General features: G+C 37.5%; 1 protein-coding gene across 10 annotated transcripts in view; it reads right to left on the reverse strand.

Moving 5' to 3' along the window:
* DCC (DCC netrin 1 receptor) overlaps positions 1 to 25,396 on the reverse strand; it is a 1,367,203-nt gene that overhangs the window by 666,684 nt on the left and 675,123 nt on the right. For all 10 annotated transcript variants that reach the window (XM_044934810.2, XM_044934809.2, XM_044934814.2 and 7 more), the window contains one exon: positions 18,006 to 18,290. In XM_044934810.2, coding sequence (XP_044790745.1) covers positions 18,006 to 18,290 — 285 coding nt within the window. The remainder of the gene's footprint in view (positions 1 to 18,005; positions 18,291 to 25,396) is intronic.

A 25,396-nucleotide genomic window follows, 5' to 3' on the forward strand; every position in this document is an offset into this window, starting at 1 on the left:
ACTTTCACTTTCATCAAGAGACTTTTTAGTTCCTCTTCACTTTCTGCCATAAGGGTGGTGTCATCTGCATATCTGAGGTGATTGATATTTCTCCTGGCAATCTTGATTCCAGCTTGTGCTTCTTCCAGCCCAGCGTTTCTCATGATGTACTCTGCATAGAAGTTAAATAAGTAGGGTGACAATATACAGCCTTGACATACTCCTTTTCCTATTTGGAACCAGTCTGTTGTTCCATGTCCAATTCTAACTGTTGCTTCCTGACCTGCATATAGGTTTCTCAAGAGGCAGGTCAGGTGGTCTGGTATTCCCATCTTTTTCAGAATTTTCCACAGTTTACTGTGATCCACACAATCAAAGGCTTTGGCATAGTCAATAAAGCAGAAATAGATGTTTTTCTGGAACTCTCTTGCTTTTCCATGATCCAGCGGATGTTGGCAATTTGATCTCTGGGTCCTCTGCCTTTTCTAAAACCAGCTTGAACATCTGGAAGTTCACGGTTCACGTACTGCTGAAGCTTGGCTTGGAGAATTTTGAGCATTACTTTACCAGCGTGTGAGATGAGTGCAATTGTGCGGTAGTTTGAGCATTCCTTGGCATTGCCTTTCTTTGGGATTGGAATGAAAACTGACCTTTTCCAGTCCTGTGGCCACTGCTGAGTTTTCCAAATTTGCTGGCATATTGAGTGCAGCACTTTCACAGCATCATCTTTCAGGATTTGGAATAGCTCAACTGGAATTCCATCACCTCCACTAGCTTTATTTGTAGTGATGCTTTCTAAGGCCCACTTGACTTCACATTCCAGGATGTCTGGCTCTAGGTCAGTGATCACACCATCGTGATTATCTGGATCTTGAAGATCTTTTTTGTACAGTTCTTCTGTGTATTCTTGCCATCTCTTCTTAATATCTTCTGCTTCTGTTAGGTCCATACCATTTCTGTCCTTTATCGAGCCCATCTTTGCATGAAATGTTCCCTTGGTATCTCTAATTTTCTTGAAGAGATCTCTAGTCTTTCCCATTCTGTTGGTTTCCTCTATTTCTTTGCATTGATCGCTGAGGAAGGCTTTCTTATCTCTTCTTGCTATTCTTTGGAACTCTGCATTCAGATGCTTATATCTTTCCTTTTCTCATTAGAACTTTGTTAAACAAGTACCACAGAAGATACTGAGAAATATCTGTTGTCTTCAAGACCAAACAAAGTTACACTGAAGTTTGTTTGTTTGTTGTTATAACAATAAGTTTAGCTGTTTCTAACCCTTCTGTTTATTCCTAACAGCTTTCCAAAGAATGTGTTTGTCGCTAGGGCTGAGAGTTTGGACAAGTGAGGAGCATACTCGTTTATCACCCACCCTCCTGTTGTTCTGTCTGTACGACATTATTCATTGCTACCAGCAGGCAACTGAAATGGTGTCTTTTTTTACTGAGGTATCATTGTTTTACAAGGTTATGTCTGTTCCTGCTGTATGAATTGAACCACCTGTATGTATACATATATCCCCTCCCTCATGAACCAACCCCCACCCCCGAACCCTTTTACGACCACAGGGCACTGAGCTGAGCTCCCTGCTCTTGGTGACAGCAGGTTCCCACTGGCTGTTTTGCACATGGCAGCGCCCACATGTCGATTCCCACCTCCCAGTTCATCGCCCACCCTGCGGCCGCTGTCCATTCTCTACCTCTGCCCTGCAAATAGGTTCAACTGCATGACTTCTCTAGAGTCCACATATATGGGTTAATAGACAATATTTGTTTTTCTCTTTCAGGCTTATATCACTCTGTATGAAAGACTCTAGGTCAACTAACATCTCCACTAATGTCTCAATATTTCTTTTTATGGCTGAGCAATATTCCACTGGATATGTGCACTCCATTTTCAACCTAAAGACTCATTCTATTCAGACTCATTTGATCCAAAAATTGCTAAGATGATATACCAAGTGAAATAATCATATATATATATAAAGTCCTAAGCACAAGGTTCAAGACTGTCATGAAAGAGCTCTGTGAGAGTCACGAGCTCCTCTTTCACCTAACAAATAAATTCCCCTCCTAACACCTGGGACACACCAACAGCATTATTACCAGAAGGTGGACTTGGAGGAAATCTTCCCAGTCATGTAATATCCTCTGATCTGACCCATTAAGTAAATTTCTATTTCTTTAATATGAAAAACTGTATTTCCAGGTGTCCATTAAAACCCACATTTCTCTATGAAGGCTTAACTGTGGCTGTTTACAAATTAATGAATTAAATAGAATTAGCATATAATCTTTCATTTTGCCAACCCAAAGCAAAATGTTGAAGCAAAGAAAATGAGGCAATGACATCTTCAAAGCCAAGACTGGGGTGACAAGGAAATGTCAAAGGATGTTAGATTTAAATAGGTTGTACTGGGGGCCATGGATTCCCAGGTGGCTAAGTGGTAAAGAATCCTCTTGCCAAGGCACCAGTGACAAGAGACTTGGGTTCGATCCCTAAGTTGAGAAGATCCCCTAGAGGAGGAAATGGCAACCCAGTCCAGTATTCCTGCTGGGAAAATCCCACGGACAGAGGAGCCTGGAGGGCGACAGTTCGTGGGGGGGGGGGGGGGGGGGGGGGTTGCAAAGAGACACAACTGAGCATGCGCACACTCACTGCGGGCCGCCGGTGATCAGGAAGAAGTGAGGTGGGAAGAGGTCTGTGACACATGTCAACATTGCTGTTAATTTCCCTTGACTGGACCCAACTCCACATGAGCTGATCGCAGATGAATAAAAGAACACCAACTCCCTTGTTAATAACTGGGAGAGTAATTGTCATCTAAAATAGTCTTTTCATGAAGAAAGAGAAATTCACACTTTCTCAGTCTTCTCACATCTGTTTCTGCTTGATACAGCAACAAAAATAAATACTCTTCACAATGAAAATATTGAAAGAATTTTCAAAATGTGTTAATCTTTATTAAACCAATATTCTGGATAAAATGTCGCAGTTGTTTTTCAAAATTGCTGGTGGTTTGTTTAATAATCCTGCTTGAAAGTGAATTTTCAAATCAAATGAAAATGTTTTGAAGGAGAATGTTGCTTAAAAATAAAACCCCTGATGTGGAGAAAAGGGAACTCTCCTACATTGTTGGTGAGAATGTAAATTGGTATACCCACTATGGAAAACAGTAGGAAGGTTTCTGAAAAAACGAAAAACAGACTTGTTATATGATCCAGCAATCCCACTCCTGGGCATATATCCAGACAAAACTATAATTCAAAAAGATGCGTGCCATCCCATGTACACAGCAGCATCGTTCACAATGGCCAAGACATGGAAACAAACTAAATGTTCAACAACAGATGAATGGAAGAGGATGGGTACAAACAGAAAACGGTAGGAATCCTCCTCGTCCATAAAAACGAGATTTTTTACTTTATCTTAAAATATTGGCATCACTGGGCTCAGTGCCACAAAATCACCATCTGCTATTTTTAGGTGGAGCACATATATTCTAGGCTTCCCTGGTGGCTCAGTGGTAAAAATCCACTTGCAATGCAGAAGACACAGGTTCGATCCCTGGGTTGAGAAGATCCCCTGGAGTAGGATATGGCAGCCCACTCCAGTGTTCTTGCCTGGAGAATCCCATGGACAGAGGAGGTGGGTGGGCTACAGTCCATGGGGTCACAAGAGAGTAGGGCATGACTTAGCAACCAAACAACAACAAATACATTCTAAATTACTCCAACCTCATGTGTTATATGTGTAACCCTTACATGTGACAATGTGTCACATATGACAATCTGTTACCTATGACAACGTGTCACATATGACGATCTCATTCATGTCGTATGTGTTACCCTTCATACATATAGAAATGTCAGTCTTTAGCAGAGAAGTTTGGTTTCCTTTTCCCAAAGATGTTTCCCTGTAATTACCGAATCTGATAAATTCTAAGATTATGGAAGTACTCCTCAAAGCTAAAACAGAAACAGTCTTTAATAGTAAATAGTTCATATGTCTCACAACATTGTGATAGATTAAATATGATCACAAACTGTTTAAGCTCCTCCAGTCCAGAGTTGAGGGTACATTTGCTATGGTTTAAATCTGGCCTGACCCTATATCTTGCCTTGACTATTTGTCTGTGTTGGGAATTAAATTGATGAGCTCTGAACACAAGGCCTCAGGGGGCCTCACAAGTTTCTGCCATGGCTCTTTCTGAACAACTATACTGCTCTTTCCGACTGGAGGATGAGAAGGCACGCAGAGGAAGACTGAGTTTTCCAGCCAAACACCAACACCGGCTAATAGACATGTGAGTGAGGCCATCTTAAACCTTCCACCTTCGTCAAAGGTGTCTGAGTGAATCAAAGTGAAATGAGCAGAGGAACAGCTGAAACCCCAGAATTATAAGACATAATAATGGAAGTTACTACATTTTGGAGTGGTTTGTTATATAGCAGTAGATAACTAAAACACACACATGAAAACAAAACAAAAACTCAGCAATTTGAAATATCAAGTAACCTTTTGAGTGGTTGCTGTTTTTATTTTGACTTTTGTTTTCTGGTTTTTATTTGTTTTGTTTTCAGTATTAGGGTGATTCTGGCTATTTAAAGAGACACGATTAAACTTGCTGCTGCTGCTGCTAAGTCACTTCAGTCGTGTCCAACTCTGTGTGACCCCATAGACAGCAGCCCACCAGGCTCCCCCGTCCCTGGGATTCTCCAGGCGAGAACCCTGGAGTGGGTTGCCATTTCCTTCTCCAATGCATGAAAGTGAAAAGGGAAAGGGGAAGATGCTCAGTCATGTCCAACTCTTAGTGACCCCATGGACTGCAGCCTACCAGGCTCCTCCGTCCACGGGATTTTCCAGGCAAGAGTACTGGAGTGGGGTGCTATCGCCTTTGTACCCCTTATTTTTTTCCTTTAAATTATTATTTTTTTTAGAACATCAAGAAAATGTATTTAAGTTTTAAAGTGGGAAGAAAGGAGATCCAGTTGCCAAGGTTATCTTTGTGTGGTAAAACTGTGGGTGGTTATTCTTTCCATCTTTGGATTTTTCTGAGTTCTAAAATTTTTTTTTTATTAAGAACAATTTTTAGAGTAAGGAGTTATTTGAAACTCTGGTGTTGCAAAGTGGTTGAAAATTACATGAGGAACAAAGAAATTATAAAAGCTAATGACTAAAGCACAAAGCAAATACTTAAGAGAAAATGAAAATTCTCCTTCCAGGCTCAATAATGATATAGATGAGAAAGCCCTGAGCAGAGTGAACTTAAAATTCTAGGTCATGACTTTTGTTGACTAAATAGATTTTAATTGAGCTATGATGGAATTAGTAATTATTCATAAAATTATTTTTGTCCTTGCTACATGGGTATAGATTATTCAGACCCAAATGGAGTTATTCAGCTAATGGAATATGAAAAAAATCTAGTAGATTAAAAAAACATGATTTCACAAGGAAATGGCATATAATACCAGTCTGGAACATTCTATCTCATAAATTGGTGATATGTACACAAATGATCATTCTGTTTTTACTCTTCAAACTGACATATGTTTCACGTAATTTCATGTACGTATAATATGTTTTAAATTTAAGAATAGGAAGGAAATGCAAGGGTGAATTCGAGAAAACATATTTCACAATAGCTTTCAATCAAATCAGAAAAAAACACTGATTTTTCTCCTAATGTAAATTTTTATATTAAAAAATTCAAAAGCAGACCTTTTGCATATGATACCCATGGAAGTGAGTGCACACATGTCACAACTGTGTTTTCTAAATGGATTGTAAGCAGTCACAATTTGCCTGAACTAAAATCCAGTTTATCTTTTTCCTGTTGGGAGGCAAATGTTAGCCTGATTCTCTGATCTGATCTCATTGTCATGCTGGTGGAGGTGCAGCTAATCCTCCTCAGAGACCAACAGGGTGGCACAGAAATAAAAAGAGAACAGTCATTACAGTGATACAGATCTTTGACACACAGAGATTGCATTAAATTGTAGAAACATCGTATGGCAACATGCTGCTTTTACTTAGGCCTTTCTTCCTTTTTTCCTTCCTCCTCCCTTCCTTCCTTCCTTTCTTTATAACTTTCTAAAAAGAAAAAACTGGCCTACTGTGTCTTAACCTAGTATCTGAGTTAGAGAGGACTGTAGATACAATCATCAGGAAAATGAATAATAATGTAAACAATGGATCTCAAACTCTCTGGTCCCAGGAAACCATTTGCATTCTTACAAATTATGGAGGCAACCAAAGAGCTTCTGTGTACAGAGGTTATAGCTCTAAACAGTTACAATACTAAAAATCAAAACAGATGAAAATATTTATTTGTTAACTATTTATTCAAATCTCACCAGAAGCAGTATATTTAAAAACAAAAAACAAAAAAAAAACACCTCTCTAAAGTAAAATTGAGAAGAGTGGTAGTACTTTATATTTCTGTACATGTATAATGAGTGGCTTAAAGGAAAATGACTAGATTATTCTGTTACTTTCTGCATTTACTTTGTTTTGATATGTAGATTTGGCTGAATTACATGCCAATAATATGACCTCAAATAGATGTGTAGTTGGAAGAGGGAGGTGTATTTTTAACAGCCTTTTCAGAGAATTGCAGATTTTATCCTTTAAGACGGCAAAAAAACTCAATAGTTTCCTGAAAGTTGTAATGTGAAATCTGACATCGTATCAATAAACATTCTGTGCTATGTTATATAAAAATCCATCAGTCTACCTTGCATTTTGAACATATTTTTGCCCATGCTTGATTCTGTCACATCAATCAATGGTCATTTGGAATGGTACAATGAATTAGACAGATCTTCCAAATGTTGACACATTTCATTATACAGTATCACAAAATCTCATTTGTTACTATCACAACCAATCCCATTAGAAAGGTCTTTTAACGTTGCAAAGCTGTCAAGATCCCAGTGGCAGATACAAGATTTCCAAATTTCTAATTTTAACCTAAAAGCTTGAATTTCATAGTTGGCAGCAAATGCTGTTTTCCTCGCACTGACTGACTCACTTCGCTCATTTTTGAGAAAATGTCTAACTAGTACTCAAATCTGAATAGCTACAGTTTTCCTGTTGATTGTCCTTTCAAGTAAAAATGATGTTCTGAAAAAAAAAAAAGAAGTAGCTAATTCATCTTGAATCTCAAATGATCACGTAAGTGTTTACTCCTCAAAGAAAACTGTGTACTTTGATAATCTTGAGTACATTTCCCATCTTGACATCCAGAATATTAAAAAGGCATGCATTTAAGAATTAAAAATTAATAAAATTCATAATTTTTACTACTTCAAAGACATTCTCAGTCACTAAAATAAAAAAAAAAACCCAAACATATTAGGATTATTATTAAAAAAGGTTAGACCTTAAAGATCTTCTAACCCCATCTTGAGAAACGCCAGGGATTCACAGACCATACTTTGAAGAACTGACAAAGCTACAGTCCGAATAAATCACCCAGTTTTCTTAGATGTTCCAGAAGCCCATTTCCTTTCAACATGGGGATAATTTTGCACCTTTCAGGTAGAAGTAGGAATAAGTTAAATATACCCCTTTCCTCCTCCCCTTCTTCCCCATCCATCATCAACCATCAGTTAGGGAAGAATGCAAAACTTAAGAATCTCCTATCACTGCTAACTTGCTATTGTAAGTCAAAAAGCATCTTGAAACATATAACCTGACATATTTAACTTACACTTCACATATTCAGAAAGAAGAACTCAACCATTTTCAGAGCACATGCCCTAAAGAGACACAGAGAAAGTGCGCTAGTGAAAGTGAAGAGAGTATTTCCCATTTAAAGTATTTCCCAAAACAAAATAGGTTTTTACACAGGCTTCTATTAGCCTTTATATTGGCCAAATTTATTGAATCTGTTTGGCAAGCTAGAAGCTAGGTTTGACTCTCATCATTCACAGGTTTTCCCAAATGCCTTGGGATCACATAATTTTGTGTTCCTTCATGATCCATGACCAGGTTGAATATATAAATTATGCAACCTGGGATATGTTTCAGAATGAAAGGTGACTCTATAATTATTATAGGACATCGGGTATGACCAACACTACCCAGGGCAAACTGGAAAGCATCCTTACCCTATAATGACAATGATTTATTTAATTTTCATAATGAGGCCATTTTCCTAAACTACTCTTTAGGAATATTGACACTAAGCTTACATGGCAGAATCTAAACAATAACTGAGGCACAGAGAAAATTAATGATGGACTGTTGATATCTGTCAGCCAGAAAAAAAAACCCGGCTTTTACAACTTAATGACTGTCTTCCTCAGAATTACTACTCCTTGCTTTTAATTGTTATGCTTTCTGAATGTAAAACCTCCCCCCTCCCACCATTGTATACTCTTGTTTTCCTTATTAAATTCTTGCTTCACTGGAATGTAAAACACTTTTCCAGCTGGAAATAAAAGGGCACTGCAGGCTATCATAGGATATTCGCTTTGATTTCTTCCCAGGCATAAGAGTTACAAATTGATTTAACTTCACAGAGCTAGTTTCCTGTGTCTATATCCTCAGTTTCAAGCTCACTTACTGTCCACCTGCTGGCTCCTTAGCCATCCCCCAAATAGTTCTGTTTCAGGAAATTCAGCAGCCACTATGTGTTTTCAAACGTAAGTAAGTGCCCTAAAATGTGTGTGCATTTGTGATCACTCAGTCAGCTCCAACTCTTCGCAACCTCATGCACTGTAGCCTGCCAGACTCCTCTGTCCATGGGATCTTCCAGGCAAGAGTACTGGAGTGGGTTGCCATGCCCTCCTCCAGGGGATCTTCCTGACCCAGGGATTGAACCTGTGTCTCCTGCATTGGCAGGTGGATTCTTTACCACCAAGCCATGTGGCAAGTGGTTTGAGCCAAAAAGTCCATTAAACTCCTCCTACCTCTCTATGATTTTTCCTGTGGTCATGTATGGATGTGAGAGTTGGACTGTGAAGAAGGCTGAGCGCCGAAGAATTGATGCTTTTGAACTGTGGTGTTGGAGAAGACTCTTGAGAGTCCCTTGGACTGCAAGGAGATCCAACCAGTCCATTCTGAAGGAGATCAGCCCTGGGATTTCTTTGGAGGGAATGATGCTGAAGCTGAAACTCCAGTACTTTGGCCACCTCATGCGAAGAGTTGACTTATGGGAAAAGACTCTGATGCTGGGAGGGATTGGGGGCAGGAGGAGAAGGGGACGACAGAGGATCAGATGGCTGGATGGCATCACCGACTCGATGGACATGAGTCTGAGTGAACTCCGGGAGTTGGTGATGGACAGGGAGGCCTGGCGTGCTGCGATTCATGGGGTCGCAAAGAGTCAGACAGGACTGAGCGACTGAACTGAACTGAACTCTGTATTTAGCACGTCTTTTATTAAAAATCAGCCTAATTCACATGGATCACAGGAATCAAAACTAATTTATTAAAAAAAAAAATTGGCTTCTGGTTCAAGATGGTGGAGTAGAAAGGTGTGCACTCATCTCCTCCTGCGACAGCACCAAAATCACAACTAGTTGTTGAACAACCAACTGCAGGAGAATGATGGAAACCACCATAAAGATATCCCAAGTCCAAAGGCCAAGAAGCAGCTGCAGCAAGACGGCAGGAAAAGCACACTCACGACAAAATCAAACCCCATACCCGTCAGGTGGGTGACCCACCAACTCAAGAACAATAAGACCAAAAAAGTTCTCCCACTGCTGTGAAGGTTTGGAACCCCACATCAGGCTTCCCAATCTGAGGACCTGACAAAGGGCCTGGGAATCTTCAGGGAAAATGACCCTGAAGCCCATCTGGATTTGATTACAAGATTCCCACAGGACTGGGGGAAACAGAGACTCCAATCTTGGAGCACCCCCCATAAAAGAAAAAAACAACAACTCCATCAGGCAGAAAGCCAAGGAGCTTTGAACAGAGAGGAAAAAGGGAGCCATTTCTTAGAAGCTCTAGGATTCTGTTAGTTTCCTTCCTCATTTATACACCAATTCATTACTAAAAATGGCATCCTCTCTCTGTAAATACTCTTACATCTGTTCATATTTCCTCTTTTCTTCTCCATGTACACACACATATTTCTATTTGTAGTTAGAGCTTGGAAGAAGAGAGGGAATGTCTATTCTTGTCATTGGCATGTGGATATAGCCCTTCTGTCTCACAGGCAAAATCTGAGTCTATCAGTTTCATTTTATAGCAGATCTGAAGGAAGTGATTTTTCTTTTATAGAATGATTTTTTTTTTAATTTTACAGCTGACAGTAGAATCGCAGAAAACAAATGTTGCCATTATGATGTGTCAAAGTTAGTTTAGGGAACCCAGAAATCTTCATAATTTATATAAATGCATAATGCAGCACTTAAAACTTTGCAGAAAAGTAATTTGTTATTCTAACTTTTTTTTTCCTTATAAAGAACCAACCAAAAGTATTTGAAATATTTCCTATTTGGCCAATGTTCAATCAGCAAAGTTATACTCTTAACTAAAGAATGTCTTTCTAATAGGACTGAAGAAGACAGGCTACCAGTTTTGTTAATTTTTTGTGACGTCTGTACTTAGAGGCTATGTTTTGCTTCCAAACATCCTTAGAGAAAGCATCTTGTTTATGTATGAGTTAGGGAAGACTACCTGATCCAGAGCTGCTAAGTGTCATATTCCTACTAAATGTAGAGCTGACCATATGCCAGCCCAGTAGACCCTTAGGAAAAGACAAGCTCTCTCCTTCTAAAGAAATGAGTATTCAAACACTCTCAAGCACATCGTTTTTGCTTTTAACCTTATGTGAAACAATAACCTTTCAGGGAATGAGAGTTAAGATTAGAATACATAATCAATAAACAGAGAAAAACTAGTGGATTTTGTGAAGAAAAGATCACTAGTGACATTAGTATGAAACAGCAATAAAATGTCATAGACCGCCCCCCCCCACCCCGCCAGTATTCCAAGTACTTTCAACTTGGACCTTGTTGATTACCCCAGGTACTTATTAACAAATTCAAAAACCAAATGGATATTATCTACTCATGGTCTTACATATCCAATAGTACGTCAGCTTTAACTTACAAATATTTGAGACTTTCTTGCATCTGAATGGGATTTCATCAACTCTGTGAAACACTGGTTATCTTCGTTATCCTGCATTAGTTTCAAGATCTAATAACTAATATATGAATAACTAACTCATATAATATAACATGAGTGTCCACTGGTTTCTGTGCTCTTCTCAATTCAGGCTCTCCAAAAGGGCAGGATAAAGTTATCATCTGGGGTTGGAGGCAAATCATGTCATAAACTTTATTCACTAAATGGGCAGTACACAATAAAAAGTATCAGATTTTCTTTCGGTCAGGTTTCTATGCAAAAATAAACTGACTTAAAACTTGCTTTTAAAGGCAGTCTAGTAGAACAATATCCTATTTTATGAGATCATTTTTTGGCCTGTACTTGTTATGTTTTAGCATTGGCTTTAAAGTTTTTAATCATTAGAATTTGTCTAGAAAATTTCTACTCTTAAACATTACAATCATTAAGGCAGAGTTGGGGATGAATGTGCATATAATAATAAAAATGATTCCTGGTACTAAGAAGATTTGGAAAGGCTGATCTACTGCAACCTCTTAACAGATAAAGAAAATAAGAATTTTAGAGGATTGAACTAATTGGTAGTAACTAATAAAGAAGACAAACTAAGAAGTCTTATCCATCTGCGAAACCTTTCTGCTAAGTCAGTGCCTTTTGTGATATCTCATATAGCCTGAGAAATTATGTTGATGGACAGGTAAGGATTCAAATCAGATATCAATGAGTTACTAGAGAGGAAATAGGTATGGGATACTCTGACTTCTAATAGATGTGTAAAGGAAATGCAGAAAGAGACTACTGTGGATAAGTAGCACAAACCATGTGCAATTAACTACCAGTAGGTAAATGAATGTTCAGATATCCAGAATCAGTCAAGTAAATTATTGTCAGAAAGATAATCTTGACATGAGAACCAAAATCTTTAAAGTTGGAATTTCTAGGATGCCAAAGTAATGATAGTTACTAAGGGTTTGGTAATTCCAGGCATTGCACTTGGTCAATAAAATTGAAGCTTCATAACCACCCTGTGAAATGTATGATGTTACTTTCTGCATTTAGGAAGGTTAATAAATGTAGACTTAGATTAAGCAATTTGCTCTAATTGCACAGCCGGCAAGTGGGGAGACAGAGGCTTGTACTTTCATGTCAGGTTCCCTGCTTGTTTTACAACTTTTACTATAATAATAGTTCAAACTGGGAATTTTAAATATTCATTGATTAATCAGTAGTAATTCAATGTGAACCTAATCCACTGAAATATATATGATATCCCATATGCTAAGCCCTTCATATAATCTGGATTATATCTGGTATAATAGTTAGGAAACACAAAGGTCACACAGTTAAAAAATAATATGGTCTTCTATTTTGCTCTCTTTTTAAATTTATTTAATTGGAGACTAATTACTTTACAATATTGTGGTGGTTTTTGCCTATTGACATGAATCAGCCATGAGTGTACCTGTGTTCCCCATCCTGAACCCCCTTCCTACTTCCCTCCCCATCTCATCCCTCTGGGTTGTCCCAGTGCACCAGCCCTGAGCACCCTGTTTCATGCATCAAACTTGGACAGCTGATCTATCTGACATATGGTAATATACATGTTTCAATGCTATTCTCTCAAGTCATCCCAACCTTGCCTTCTCCCAAGAGCTCAAAAGTCTGTTCTTTATATCTGTCTCTTTTGCTGTCTCGTGTATAGAGTCTTTCTAAAGACACTAATGTCTAAAGATATTACCATCTTTCTAAATTATATATATATATATATGCATTAATGTACTATATTGGTGTTTTTCTTTCTGACTTACTTCACTCTGTATAATAGGCTCTGATTTCATCCACCTCATTAGAACTGATTCAAATGTGTTCTTTTTAATAGCTGAATAATACTCCATTGTGTATATGTACCACGACTTTCTTATCCATTTGTCTGCCCATGGACATCTAGGTTGCTTCCATGTCCTAGCTATAGTAAACAGGGCTGCATAGAACATTGCTTTTTCTAAGCACATATAAAAGAGAAGCATAAGAAATTATTTTACCCTGTTTATAGCAGGGTAAAATATATACATATATATATATATATATAAATATATATATATATAGGGAATAGTTTTATTCAAAGGTAGACTAAAAAAAGAGAGCAAACAATGGGAAAATCCTTCAACACAGGAAAAAACATTAAGTATGATCCCAAATTATCAGGTAATACATTAATGTTATGTGTTCTTCACTTTCGTGTTTGTTTTCCTGAGTGCGTGTTTCTGCCTTGAAATTCATTCCTCAAAATTTGGCAAAACTAATACAATTATGTAAAGTTTAAAAATAAAATAAAATTAAAAAAAAAAAAACAAAAACCTTTGAGCATTCCCAATCACCAACAAAGTGAATAGTACCAAGTCTAACTTCCTAGACATGGGATTCAAGGTTCTTCATAAGGTGGGTTCAGTTTCTAACTCCAGATTTATCATCTGCTATTATCATTCTACAAAGGGTTACTTCCTGATGATCTAGAACAGTAATCATCTTTATAAAGATCCTGCAAATTTTCCACCTAGAACTGATGTAATTCCTTGTCTGTATTGATTTGAAACTAGAGAGGTTTACCTGAATTTACCATTCCTTGTGTTATGTTAGTCATATGGCTACATGAATTAACTGGTTCGATCATAAATCTCAAAACAAAGAACATGTCTTTTTTATTTCCTCTACAGACCATTCTTTTGTAGAAATTATACAGCTAAATGGTAGCAAAGTGTAAACAACTTTGAAATATAGGTAACGTTTAATCAAACTACAAAGTTTAATGCACCTATCAGTTAATAAATTTTTCTTGATGAACAAATTCTGAAACTCTTTTAAACCCCCCAAGCATGGTTTTCCTTATAAGTAATATGCCTTTTGGAATGGTTTGTATTAAAATTTATTCCAATAAAAATAAATATTATAGAGAAAAATCACTCAAAGTACATTTTAGTCCAATTTATTCCATTAAAAGCCAATGTCTCTAATTATACAGATATTTAGTTCAAGTCTATACGGGACCTAGAGTCATCTAATTATAGTTAAATGAATGAACAACAGACTGAATAACCAATTGATCAATTCAATTAGGTCATTAAGAAAACTGAAATCAGAGTTCCAGTGTAGAGGCCAGTTATTTTAGTCAACCTAGTGCCCAAAGCAGATTTATAATTCAGCAATTCAATCTACTGTTTGGCATTCAGACATGATGAAATCTGAATGAAATGAACTTGACAATCATTATGGCTGCTTCAATCTCTCCTGTGTTCACCATCATAGACAATGAGACATGTTAAGCCATTTCAAGTCTTCCTTAGTGTTTTGTTATAAATATTTCCAAAAAAAAAAATTCTTTAACAAAACTCACTGTTAAAAATGTACAATTCCTCTTAATTTTATTTTTGTCTTAAAACATTAATCGACAGATTAAATGAGTTACTTTTTCTCTCTTTAAATCAAAGAAATAATTACTCATTGAACCATGAAAATATACAATGTTACAGGAAATTTTCTTTTTAAACTCTGTAATCTGATTTGAGCCACAGTAACACCAACACCTTGCCCCTAATATCAGGAAAAGTGCTGCTACCTAGCTTCAACTGAGAATGATGCCATGCTGCTGCTGCTGCTGCTAAGTCGCTTCAGTCGTGTCCGACTCTGTGTGACCCCATAGACGGCAGCCCACCAGGCTCCCCCATCCCTGGGATTCTCCAGGCAAGAACACTGGAGTGGGTTGCCATTTCCTTCTCCAATGCATGAAGTGAAAAGTGAAAGTGAAGTTGCTCAGTCGTGTCGACTCCTAGGGACCCCATGGACTGCAGCCCACCAGGCTCCTCTGCCCATGGGATTTTCCAGGCAAGAGTACTGGAGTGGGTTGCCATTGCCTTCTCCGAATGATGCCATACCCCACTCTTAAGTTACATCCGGTAAGTCTCCGAGACCTGTCATTAATATCCCCCTGTCCAGCTGCCCTTCTCAACCCCTTCTGATATCATTTTAGGAGCAGTTTTGATCAATTCTCTCCAGAATTAATGCTGCACATTCTACCACATCCTTCTTCCTGCGGTTTATCACCCTGCTTCCAGCGTTTCCACCAACACTTCCTGTGCCTCACAGCCCAGTTAAACCGAATGAAGGCAGTTCCTCATGGAAAAGCTTCTCTCTCTCTCTCCTCTCGGTTTTGCTGATCCTCCTGGGGTAATCTTCTCTTTGCCTACCTACTGCTTTTTCTTCAAGACAGGCACATAATTCAATGGCACTCTATTTCTTCTTCCAAAACACTGTCTACTTGCTTTGTCTGATTCTCCCACTAGACGATACTTTTTGGGGCATTGTCTTTCAACTTTGTATCCCTAGCGACCTGTGTGATGGCAAGTACATAAGATTCACTCAAAAGTTTATTGAACAAAGTATTTGTGTAGTGAATAAACTTCAACTGCTTGCTGAAACACATTATTTCAAGACAATTCATTAATTCTTAAAATATGAATTTTATGAATCTTAGTTACTTGGTGATATTAGATACCTGATACATAGAAGTGACAACCAGAAATGTATTCTAATAAATTTGAGTAAGAATATCAAATTACATGCTTTTTAGAAATGGATAACTCTTCATACACATCATAAAATGAAAATACTCTGAGTTGTGGTAAAAAACCAAGTGTTGAATCAAGCTGCAAAACTTCAAATTAGCATTTATATTTAAAACTAAATCATAAATAGATGTATTCATTCATCAAGATAATATTTAAATGACTGTTGGAAAATTTATCTTTTAAAGAGTGGTAACAATATGGGTTAATTAATGCTTCTATGTCATGTTACTAAAACAATGGGCTTCTATTTTAACTGAGTTTATGTTACCCTATTAAATGTGCATTCGTATAGAGAATGGACAATATATCTATGCAATTATGACTTCCTCAAATTGGAACTTCTAGAAAGTAGAAACGGATTCAGAAAGCATTGGCATCATTTTAAAAATGAGAAAAATCACAATGGCAACTAAAAGAAGCTGAAATTGAGCTTCATCCTTTTATTCATTCTCTCACTCAATTTTGTACTTGCAGTAGTTTTGACCTCTAAACCAACTTGCAATCTTGGGGATAAATGGGACAAATGTGGCCCTTCAACAGATTCTTTATGGGATCAATAGTATAGAAGACAGGCTTAATCAAGTATGCTAATAGCATGGGTCTGTTTGGTACCTCAGCTCATAACTCCTTTGTGGAATTTTTATTTGAATTCATAAAACTTGCAGAAATATACTCATTAGATGTAATATTTTTTTAAAATAGTAGTTCTTATCCAGGTAAGAAATACCTGTACACCTCCAAAGTACACTTATGTATTCTTGACTTTAGCTGGATAACAATACGAAATTTGGTTTTAAATAAATCCCCATGGATTACAATGCAAATGTGTTTCACAAGGTGAACAAATAAATGTAAATGGCAATTTGATGATTATGTCTCTATGTCTTTCAAAAGTTTCCCTTTCAGATTTAATATTTAATTAGTCCAACTTTATCCCTTAATGCCACTAGAAAACAGACTTTTGGGTCATATTAAGATAATCAAACATATTCTTGCCAATTTTCCACGTGGCTTACCTGGGTTTCTCATCTGATTGACCGAGATACATTATTTAGGCTATGTGAATATAAATATTTAAAATTTTTGTGTACCTAATGGCTGCCTAAATAAATGCATGCACGTGCTGGGAATAAACACTACATTTGCATCTGTCGTTGCCCAGAGAATGGAAGAACACAGTGTCACTGATGGTTATTGACACAACTAATCAGTATCCCTGTGACAGAGTCCACAAAAGACTTAGAAGAGGTTTTAGAGACATCCTTACTAAAGTCTTGGAAACTTCAATCGAATTACCAGTTTGCATTTGGAATGACATATGGATGTTACCCTCTACTTAGCTAAGTGACTTGTAATAATTACACCCAGGATGTTGAGACAGAGCCAAAGTCAGTGCTTTGACAGCGAGTCTGTCACAATTACTTAAGTGTTGCTTTTTTTGTGAGTCTCACAAATGAGTCTAAGCAAATCCTAGAAATAAAATTAAATGAGAAAGTAGATATTACTGGGCTGGCCAGAAAGTTCATTTGGGATGTTACAAAATATCCAAACAAACTTTTTGGCCAACCCAATACACAGCCCTAAGAAGGTGGCAGCTATTGGACAGGATCTTAGAAAATGTCCATTCCAATCATCGATTATTTAGGAGAGAAAAACGAGGCCAGAGTCCTAAGGGTTTTGCGGGGAAGAGAGAGGGAGATAAGAGATGGAGAGAAACAGCTTTCTTTATCATATCAATCACACTGGATTGTAGCTACTTCTATGTCCAGAACTCAAAAAATCCAGGCTCTGTGTCAGTCTTCGTCGTTTCTGGATCCTTAGTACTTAGTGCAATGCTTCTCAGAAATGAGTGTATATACGGATGAGCACATGAATGGTCAGTATTACCTTGGGGAAGGCTCTTAACCTTGCTAAACCTCACCTTCATCCTCTGCAAACAGGGATAAAGGTAACTCTTTTAGTACTTCTTAGACTATTATCAAAGGAAAGTTTAAAAAAATAATAAGTGTTTAGCAATGGACTTTGCACAAAGCAGCACTTGTTAAGTATTAATGGAATGAGTGAGTGAATGAAATCAATCATAATGAAAATACCCATTTCTCTGGAAAGTTCTACCACAAGACATGGAAAGGTAAGAAAAGCTTTTGGCATATCCTTTTCTAATGGTTCAGTTAGAAAAGAAGGAAAATATAAAACTAAACCCAATAAACAATACAGAACTTAAACACAACTTCCAAATACATGTTCAAGGAAAAATTATTCAAACTACTCTAGAAAATATAATTTTGAAGAGAATAAAGAACTCTGCAATACCTGATAAGATTCTGACTTCTGCTTCATTTCCTGTTCTTGAGCTGGCTGGATTCCGGGCTAAGCATCGATAGATCCCAATGTCCCCTGGTTGAAGTCGACTGATCTGCAAGGCTCCAGAGGGCAAGACCACCACTCGGGAGTCGCCAGGGATGGGAGTCAGGTCTTGCTGGTTTTTCTGCCAGTGTATTGTTGGCATCGGCTCCCCAATGACTTCACACTTGAGTAACACTGTGTCGCCCATGAAAGCTGTGATAGATTCTGTCTGGGAGAGGAACCTCAGGGGTCCTAGGAGAAACATGAAGAATGAAGAATAAATCTTTCAGATGAGTCACAATCATCCCCAAATAAGATAATCACACCTGTATTCTTGATAGAAAACCAAGATAAAAGTACTTTGGTCACATAATGCACAGAGTTGACTCACTGGAAAAGACCCTGATCCTGGGAAAGATGGAGGGCAGGAGGAAAAGGGGGCAACAGAGGATGAGATGGTTGGATGGCATCACTGACTCAATGGACATGAGTTTAAGAAAACTGGGAGTTGGTGATGGACAGGGAAGCGTGGCGTGCTGCAGTCCACAGGGTTGCAAAGAGTTGAACACGACTGAGTGACTGAACAACAAAAGCAGTTTCAAGAAAGATGGGCCATATTAACCATCAATTTTAGTAACAGAGAACAGTCTTTCACAGATTGACTGCTTAAGATAAATAATCATCAGAATTTATCAGTTATGCTGTCGCAGAATGAAAAAATGTTTATGTAGGAATTAGACTCTTTTTTTTGATTTCTAGCCTGTCTGGGCCACCTATTCCATGTGAGTCTTCCAGTAACTTGTTTCATTTCTTTGGGCTATAAAATGGGATAACAATAAATCAGCTCATACAACTACTGTGATGTTCATTTGAAATTACATGTAAAAAGATACATAGATAATTAAGCAAAGGTAGGGAAAAAAGAAAAGAGAAAAAATAAATAAAAACTGACCACTACTGAGCATAAAGCACGGTGAGAGAAGCCTCCTCCACCATGCTGTTGTATATAAAAAGGTAGAAGATATTTGGAGCCTACCATCTTGAACCTCCTTCTGTGAATAGATGGATTATTTGTGACTCTGATGCTTTGGAGAAGGAAATGGCAACCCACTCCAGTGTTCTTGCCTGGAGAATCCCAGGGACGGGGGAGCCTGGTGGGCTGCTGTCTATGGGGTCGCACAGAGTCGGACACGACTGAAGTGACTAACAGCAGCAGCAGCGATGCTTTGGCCATGAAAGCATTTCTTTATGATTGCAAACATATCTGAATGAGTTCTGTCACCACTGATGGATCCTGGCAATTTTACTTTCTAGAGTTAATTCAAATTAACAATTTTAATTTCTTGATTTATCTTCTATTCATCATAGTTATATTCTACTTTTTAAAACATTTTTACTGGGGTTGGTTTCATTGTATGTGCATTTCACAATAAGATTTGATTCACTCATCAGTTTGGGTTTCATGTCAAGTTTTTCTGCTCATATTTATATTACTGTAATTTTTATTTTATAGATTTATTTTAACTAGGCCAAAATTTCCTAGGTCTTGGTTTAAATTTTGTAAGGAAACTTTCTACCAATGTTTAGTCAATGACAAATTCTAATGTGTTCAGTGTGAAATACTGTTAATTTTATTTGGGGGTATATTAATTCTTGGGGTCGCAAAGAGTCGGACACGACTGAGCGACTGATCTGATCTGATCTGATATTAATTCTTACAAACCTAACTCTCCAGGTAATCTGATAAAACTGTTGCTGGGGTGAAAAGTGCGAAGGCAAAACAGCCTAAGTTAAAACATCATAATTTAACGTGGGAGACAATCAGGAATGCTGTGGAGAAGTCTCATATTCTAGGTTAAGGTGATATTTCATGTCCCTTTCAGAGATTATTCTTTTGAGCCACAAGATAGCTGAATTCATGAAAAAGGAAATTGCATCAATATTATATTCAGAATAGATAAAGGTTGCCAAAGATGGTATGCCACTTTTTATAGTCACACTCCTAAACAGACCTACAGACCTGGAGATGTGACATTATCATTTAGCAAGGACAATTCATTCTAGACCACACGGAAACAGTAACTTTGATGCACATGTTAATTTATCAATTGAAATTTATCCTACACATAGGTACTAAAATTACTCATCTGGAGTCTGTATCCGTGGAGCTATGAGTTTGTCTCAGCAGTGCAGATGTTTCTACAGTGGGAGCCAACCATATGCTTAATTTTCTCCTTACTTAGCTAACTGGAACTAATCTCTAACTATGCTGGATCCACTACTGAATGAAGACCAAAAGCAATCAGTTAACTTGTGCCCCACCTCATTGTTCCAAGTCCAGTTTCCAAGCCGTTTATAGTGTAGAATCTCGGGCACATTCAAAAGAAGGCAGCTTAATCTACTACTGATTAGCTTCAATATGGATTTAAAGCATGCAGCTGAACAGAGAATGGTTTATATATACTACATTAAGCAAATCTGCAATGACATGTGGCCAGATGTCATGACGGTTACATGGGTCAAGATATTTTTCAAACACATTTCTGACTTGTTTATTTGATAATGTTCTTCTTGGTGTCCATCCCTAGCATTTTATTTTATAGTTAAGGAAACATAGCTTGGGAATAATTTACCCACACCTATGAGTTATACATTTTATACAAAGTAGATAAGAATAAAACATTTGTGATCAGCTGACAGAATATCTGGATACTTTTATATATTCATATATATGGTCCTGTACAAGTTAACACACACTGGATAAAATTCTAAACACGTATTTTATATCTGAATGTCTGTGGTATTCAAAAACTTCACTTGCAGAGTTCTAGACTTAGAATGAAACATAAATTGAAAGAGTAATTCAAACTGTACTCAATAGATGATTCCTTTATATAAACTTCATCTAGCCCGAAGAATCATAGATGAGACATGAGACTGTATATGAATATAATTAGGCTTAATGGAATTGGCTACTATTGCGCATGCTTATTCACTATGCATTCTATGGTGATTTCAGATCTTAATAAACAGGGGGTCGGGGATCAACTTTAACTTAAAATTTAATGAAATGATGTTTGAAAACTTCAAATAGTGGATTATTTGACATAGAGAGAAAATATAAACATGATTTGTATCTTTTCCTTTTTGTCTCTACAAAAGAAACCCCACATATCAAAAAGCAATTCTAAGTTTCCGAGGTTCTATATGGCTTGAATTAGTGCTCCCGATATTGTGCTAACTTTGCGCACTCACATCTCATGGCAGTGTAACAAACCAGCAACAGTATTAAAAGAAAAAGTTATAGCCTATCAACTTAGCACCATATTTTCAAGGCACAAGTACAAGCACCTAGTTATAAACATTAAACTCACAGCAATTTATAAGGATGAAATACAGTATTTTCATAAGTCATTTAATGCTCTAATTCAATATAAAGACATAGGTATAATTTTAATTATATCCTTATGAAAAACAGTTACCTGCTCATCAAGAGCCTTTTCATGGACAAAGCATGGTTCAACTCATTGGATTACATTTGACTAATTGTAAGCATAATGGGGGGCTTCCCTGGTGGGTCAGTAGTAAAGAATTTGCCTGCCAATGCAAGAGATGCAGGTTTGATCCCTGGGTTGGAAAGATCCCTTGGAGAAGGAAATGGCAACCCACTCCAGCATTCTTGTCTGGAGAATCCCTTGGACAGAGAAGCCGGGTGGGCTACAGTCCATAGCGTTTCAAAGAGCAAGACATTTCTTAGCAACTAAACAACAACAATCATAGCAAGAATGGTATTCCTATCACTACCCTTTGCTCACCTAAATCCATCCTAAACATAGTCAAAAGATTAGTGTTTCTAAATCACCAAAAGTTTTGGTTTCACTCAAGAAACTCTAAAATTCCATTTTCTAGCATCGTCTTAGACAAATATCCTGTTACCCAAGAATCCACACAGTGTTCCTTCCAGGCTCACCTTCCACAACTCCTGCAAAAGAACACTCAGATCTATTGACCAACTCTAGACCTGGCCCCTTCTCGATGGTATTTCTCATGATATTTCCTCTAAAGAGGTATACCTTCTCCCCTAACATCTACCTACCAAAACTGTAGTCTTTCTTAGAGTACTAAGTCAAAAAACCCTCTTTTCCTTAATCTTACTTATTGGAAATCATCTCTCAATCCTTTAATTTTTAAAGGACGTAAAGACAGTATGACAGTTGATGGTATAAATAAAAGGATTATCAGTATTTACATGTTTGTATATGTGTTTTTAAGTCCACAGAGCATAGCAAATATCTACTGAAAGAAAAAAATATAGATATTTACTGAGGTTCTGTGTCTATGTAGACTATTGCAAGACTGCAAATTTTGCTAATTGCATTTGAGTGCTGGTTTATCACTTTCTTACCTACTCTGTGGCAGTTTGGGATGACAAATAATATACCTGGGTGCCAGATTACCTTGGGTCACTTCTGTGGTTCATCATTTAGCCAGATCTTGGCTTATTTAAAAAAAAAAAAAAAAAAACAGAAAGCAGAACAGACAATTCAACATAAATAGCAATTGATCATCTCTAACTGTTAGAGGCTGCTTTTTGACTTGGTATCAACCAACTGGTTTGAATTCTGGCATGGTGCTTCTGGTAATTTTAAAAACCAAGTGGAACCTCCCTCTTCACTCTGGGAATGTCCCACTTTTGGCCAAGAATAGACAGCATTGTTATCATTTTTTTTTAATTGTTGCTTCTTTCCTCCATTTGACATTAGTCTGTAAATGGAGAAACAATACCAAAACAATATCAAAATGAAAAATCCAAAGAACAGAAAACCCTAAATAAACCCTCAAAGTTGGCCTCAGGGTCTACATTTTACAAGAACCATCAATTCAACCTTCACGCAGTGTGACTCATTGGAGAACTATAAGATCCAGACCAACGACGCAGGAAACTTGAGTTTTATCATTGATCCTATTCTGTTCCTTCATAAACTACCTCCTTTACTTCCCACAACAGCTCTTCGAGTAACTCTCTACCTTACGGATGGGCTTTGGAAGTAAACTCATTCAAATGTTTACATTATGTACAATTGTTTAAAGAAAGTTTTGTCCTGAATGATACTCTTTAAAATATCCTATTTTCCCAAGCTAAGTGAAAATGTCCCCAAAAGAGTTCCTTTTATATAACAGTACCTCCTGGCTCCTCAACCCCCAAGTATCAGCATAATACTTGTAAACTCCTTTTAGTAAGTACACTCTGCAGCAGATTGAATTCTTACAAACTTCAGCCTGAATAATTTTGCTATTAAAAATAGCACATGAACCTATGGTTGGTGTTTCTATGGAAGCCTTTCACAGTTAGCCTTGGGGGAAGGCTGTTTGCAAGAATGAATTGTAGTCAAAGTTCCTATCTTCTTGGTTAGCCTGGCCCAGGATTCTAAGAAATTTTTAGGCTTGTCAGAGAAATCTCATCACAGCTAACTGACAGGTTTACACATTACCTGCACCTCTGTGTATTAACAAAGATCAGCACCTATTAGTGAGGGGGACAGTTCAGGAACCATAATAAGGAAAGAACACGCTGTTTATACATAAGGACAAGTCAGGCACGTATATGTGGTGACTCCATTTTATTCCTTGCAATATGATAAGGAATGATAAACACAGACACTGATAACTCAGATTTTATAAGCTGCTAATAATAAAAGTGCCTGTGCTTCAACATTAGGAATTTTACTGATGTCAACTATCCTAATTACAGTTGTATAGGAAGCATTACATGTTAGCAAGAGATATATAACCATTATGAATGTAACAAGGAGAAATGGGTGTTCCCTGTTTATTTCAGTTTCTAAAAGGATCCTTCCTAATTCTCCAGCTAATTTTAACACTAGAACGATTCATTAAGTATCTGTTTACATAGGTTACTTTGTTAAATGTTGCTCAAGGCCTGATAAACAGCCATAACTACAATTCTTTTCTAGAACATTTACTAACTATACTAAGACTTAATTACCTGGTATTTAATAGTGCCAACATAATACCAGAATTCTCATGTCCTCAGAGGGCCCTTTCCCAAATCTAGATAGAATTATTCCTATGTGCCTCCTTTGCAACATTCACTTCAGTTATAATTTATTAACTGTGGAATTAATTTAATAGCCATCTTCCCAGCTAATCTGTAAATTCCAGATAAGTAGAGCTGGTTCTATTATATTCTGTACTCTGAACACTTAGCCCAGTGCATGGCATATCATTATCCATCAGTACATGTTGAATGAAAAGATATGTATGATGGATTAGGGAAATATCCCAGACTCGTATACATTGGGAAATGTAGAATGAAGAGCATAAAGAGAGGGAGAAAAAGATTTCTTCACGGAAAGTGAAAAAGGGTTGAAGCTATTAAACATACAAAGTCAATCCATATAGATCTTCCTTTGAAAAGATTGGGGGAGGGCAAGTGTCCAGTGCATCCATGAAAATTTTGTCTAAGCCCAATAAGTTTAAATTGTGGAACAGTGATATTTCTAACAAGATTTCCCCATTCTTCCTTCAATTCACTGTCCTGGGAAACAAGCTTATCAATGGTCTCAGGACCAGCCCCGTCCCAGCTGGGACAGACTGGGTAGTGGCTCCAGTCATCAGTCAGGCTCTGGCCAATACTTTTTTTTTTTTTTTTTTTTTCAAGAGCTCAGCACAACCAAACTGTTGGCTGTGAGCTGGGCAGTAGAAATGTTAATAGCAAAGCAGCAAACATTTTTCATTTAGGCTTTTCCTTTGTGATGCTAAAAAATGAGGTAAAAAATCACCATGGCAATGAATACAAAGCTGGTAAATCTGCAGGGACATCAAAAGTGTTAGGCTCTCAGAATTAAAATAATGAGAACAATAGTCTCTCCGCACCCTTCTACCCATGCATGTGTGCACACACACACACACCCCACATGGAGTAGGAGAGAAATCTTTCCACGAGTGCAGACAGTCACCAAGTTTTAAGAGCTTAGACATGCACTCTCATCCACTTAAACCTAAACTACTTCTGCTTTTTAAGCTGAAGTGGAAATATTCCAGTGGAAACATTCCATTCCAGGTTTATGCCAAGACTCTCCTCTTCCTCCTAGGAGGCCTCTCCACCCCCAGCACCCCCAGACTGGGCCTATTCCTTCTTTTATATTCTAATCTCAATGTGGCACATGCTTCGGATTTGCTCTCTGGCCTCCTTGGCAGACTATCAGGATCCCCGTCTCCTCCTATAGAAGGACTAATTATTAAGTAATTAAAGTTCATTTAATAAAAACAGACATCAATCGGGGGGCAGACCTTGCAGTTGCAAACCCTGTCTTGCTTTTAAATATTCAGCAACG

Source organism: Bubalus bubalis, chromosome 22 (genome assembly GCF_019923935.1).
Source record: "Bubalus bubalis isolate 160015118507 breed Murrah chromosome 22, NDDB_SH_1, whole genome shotgun sequence".
Taxonomy (NCBI): Eukaryota; Metazoa; Chordata; class Mammalia; order Artiodactyla; family Bovidae; genus Bubalus; species Bubalus bubalis.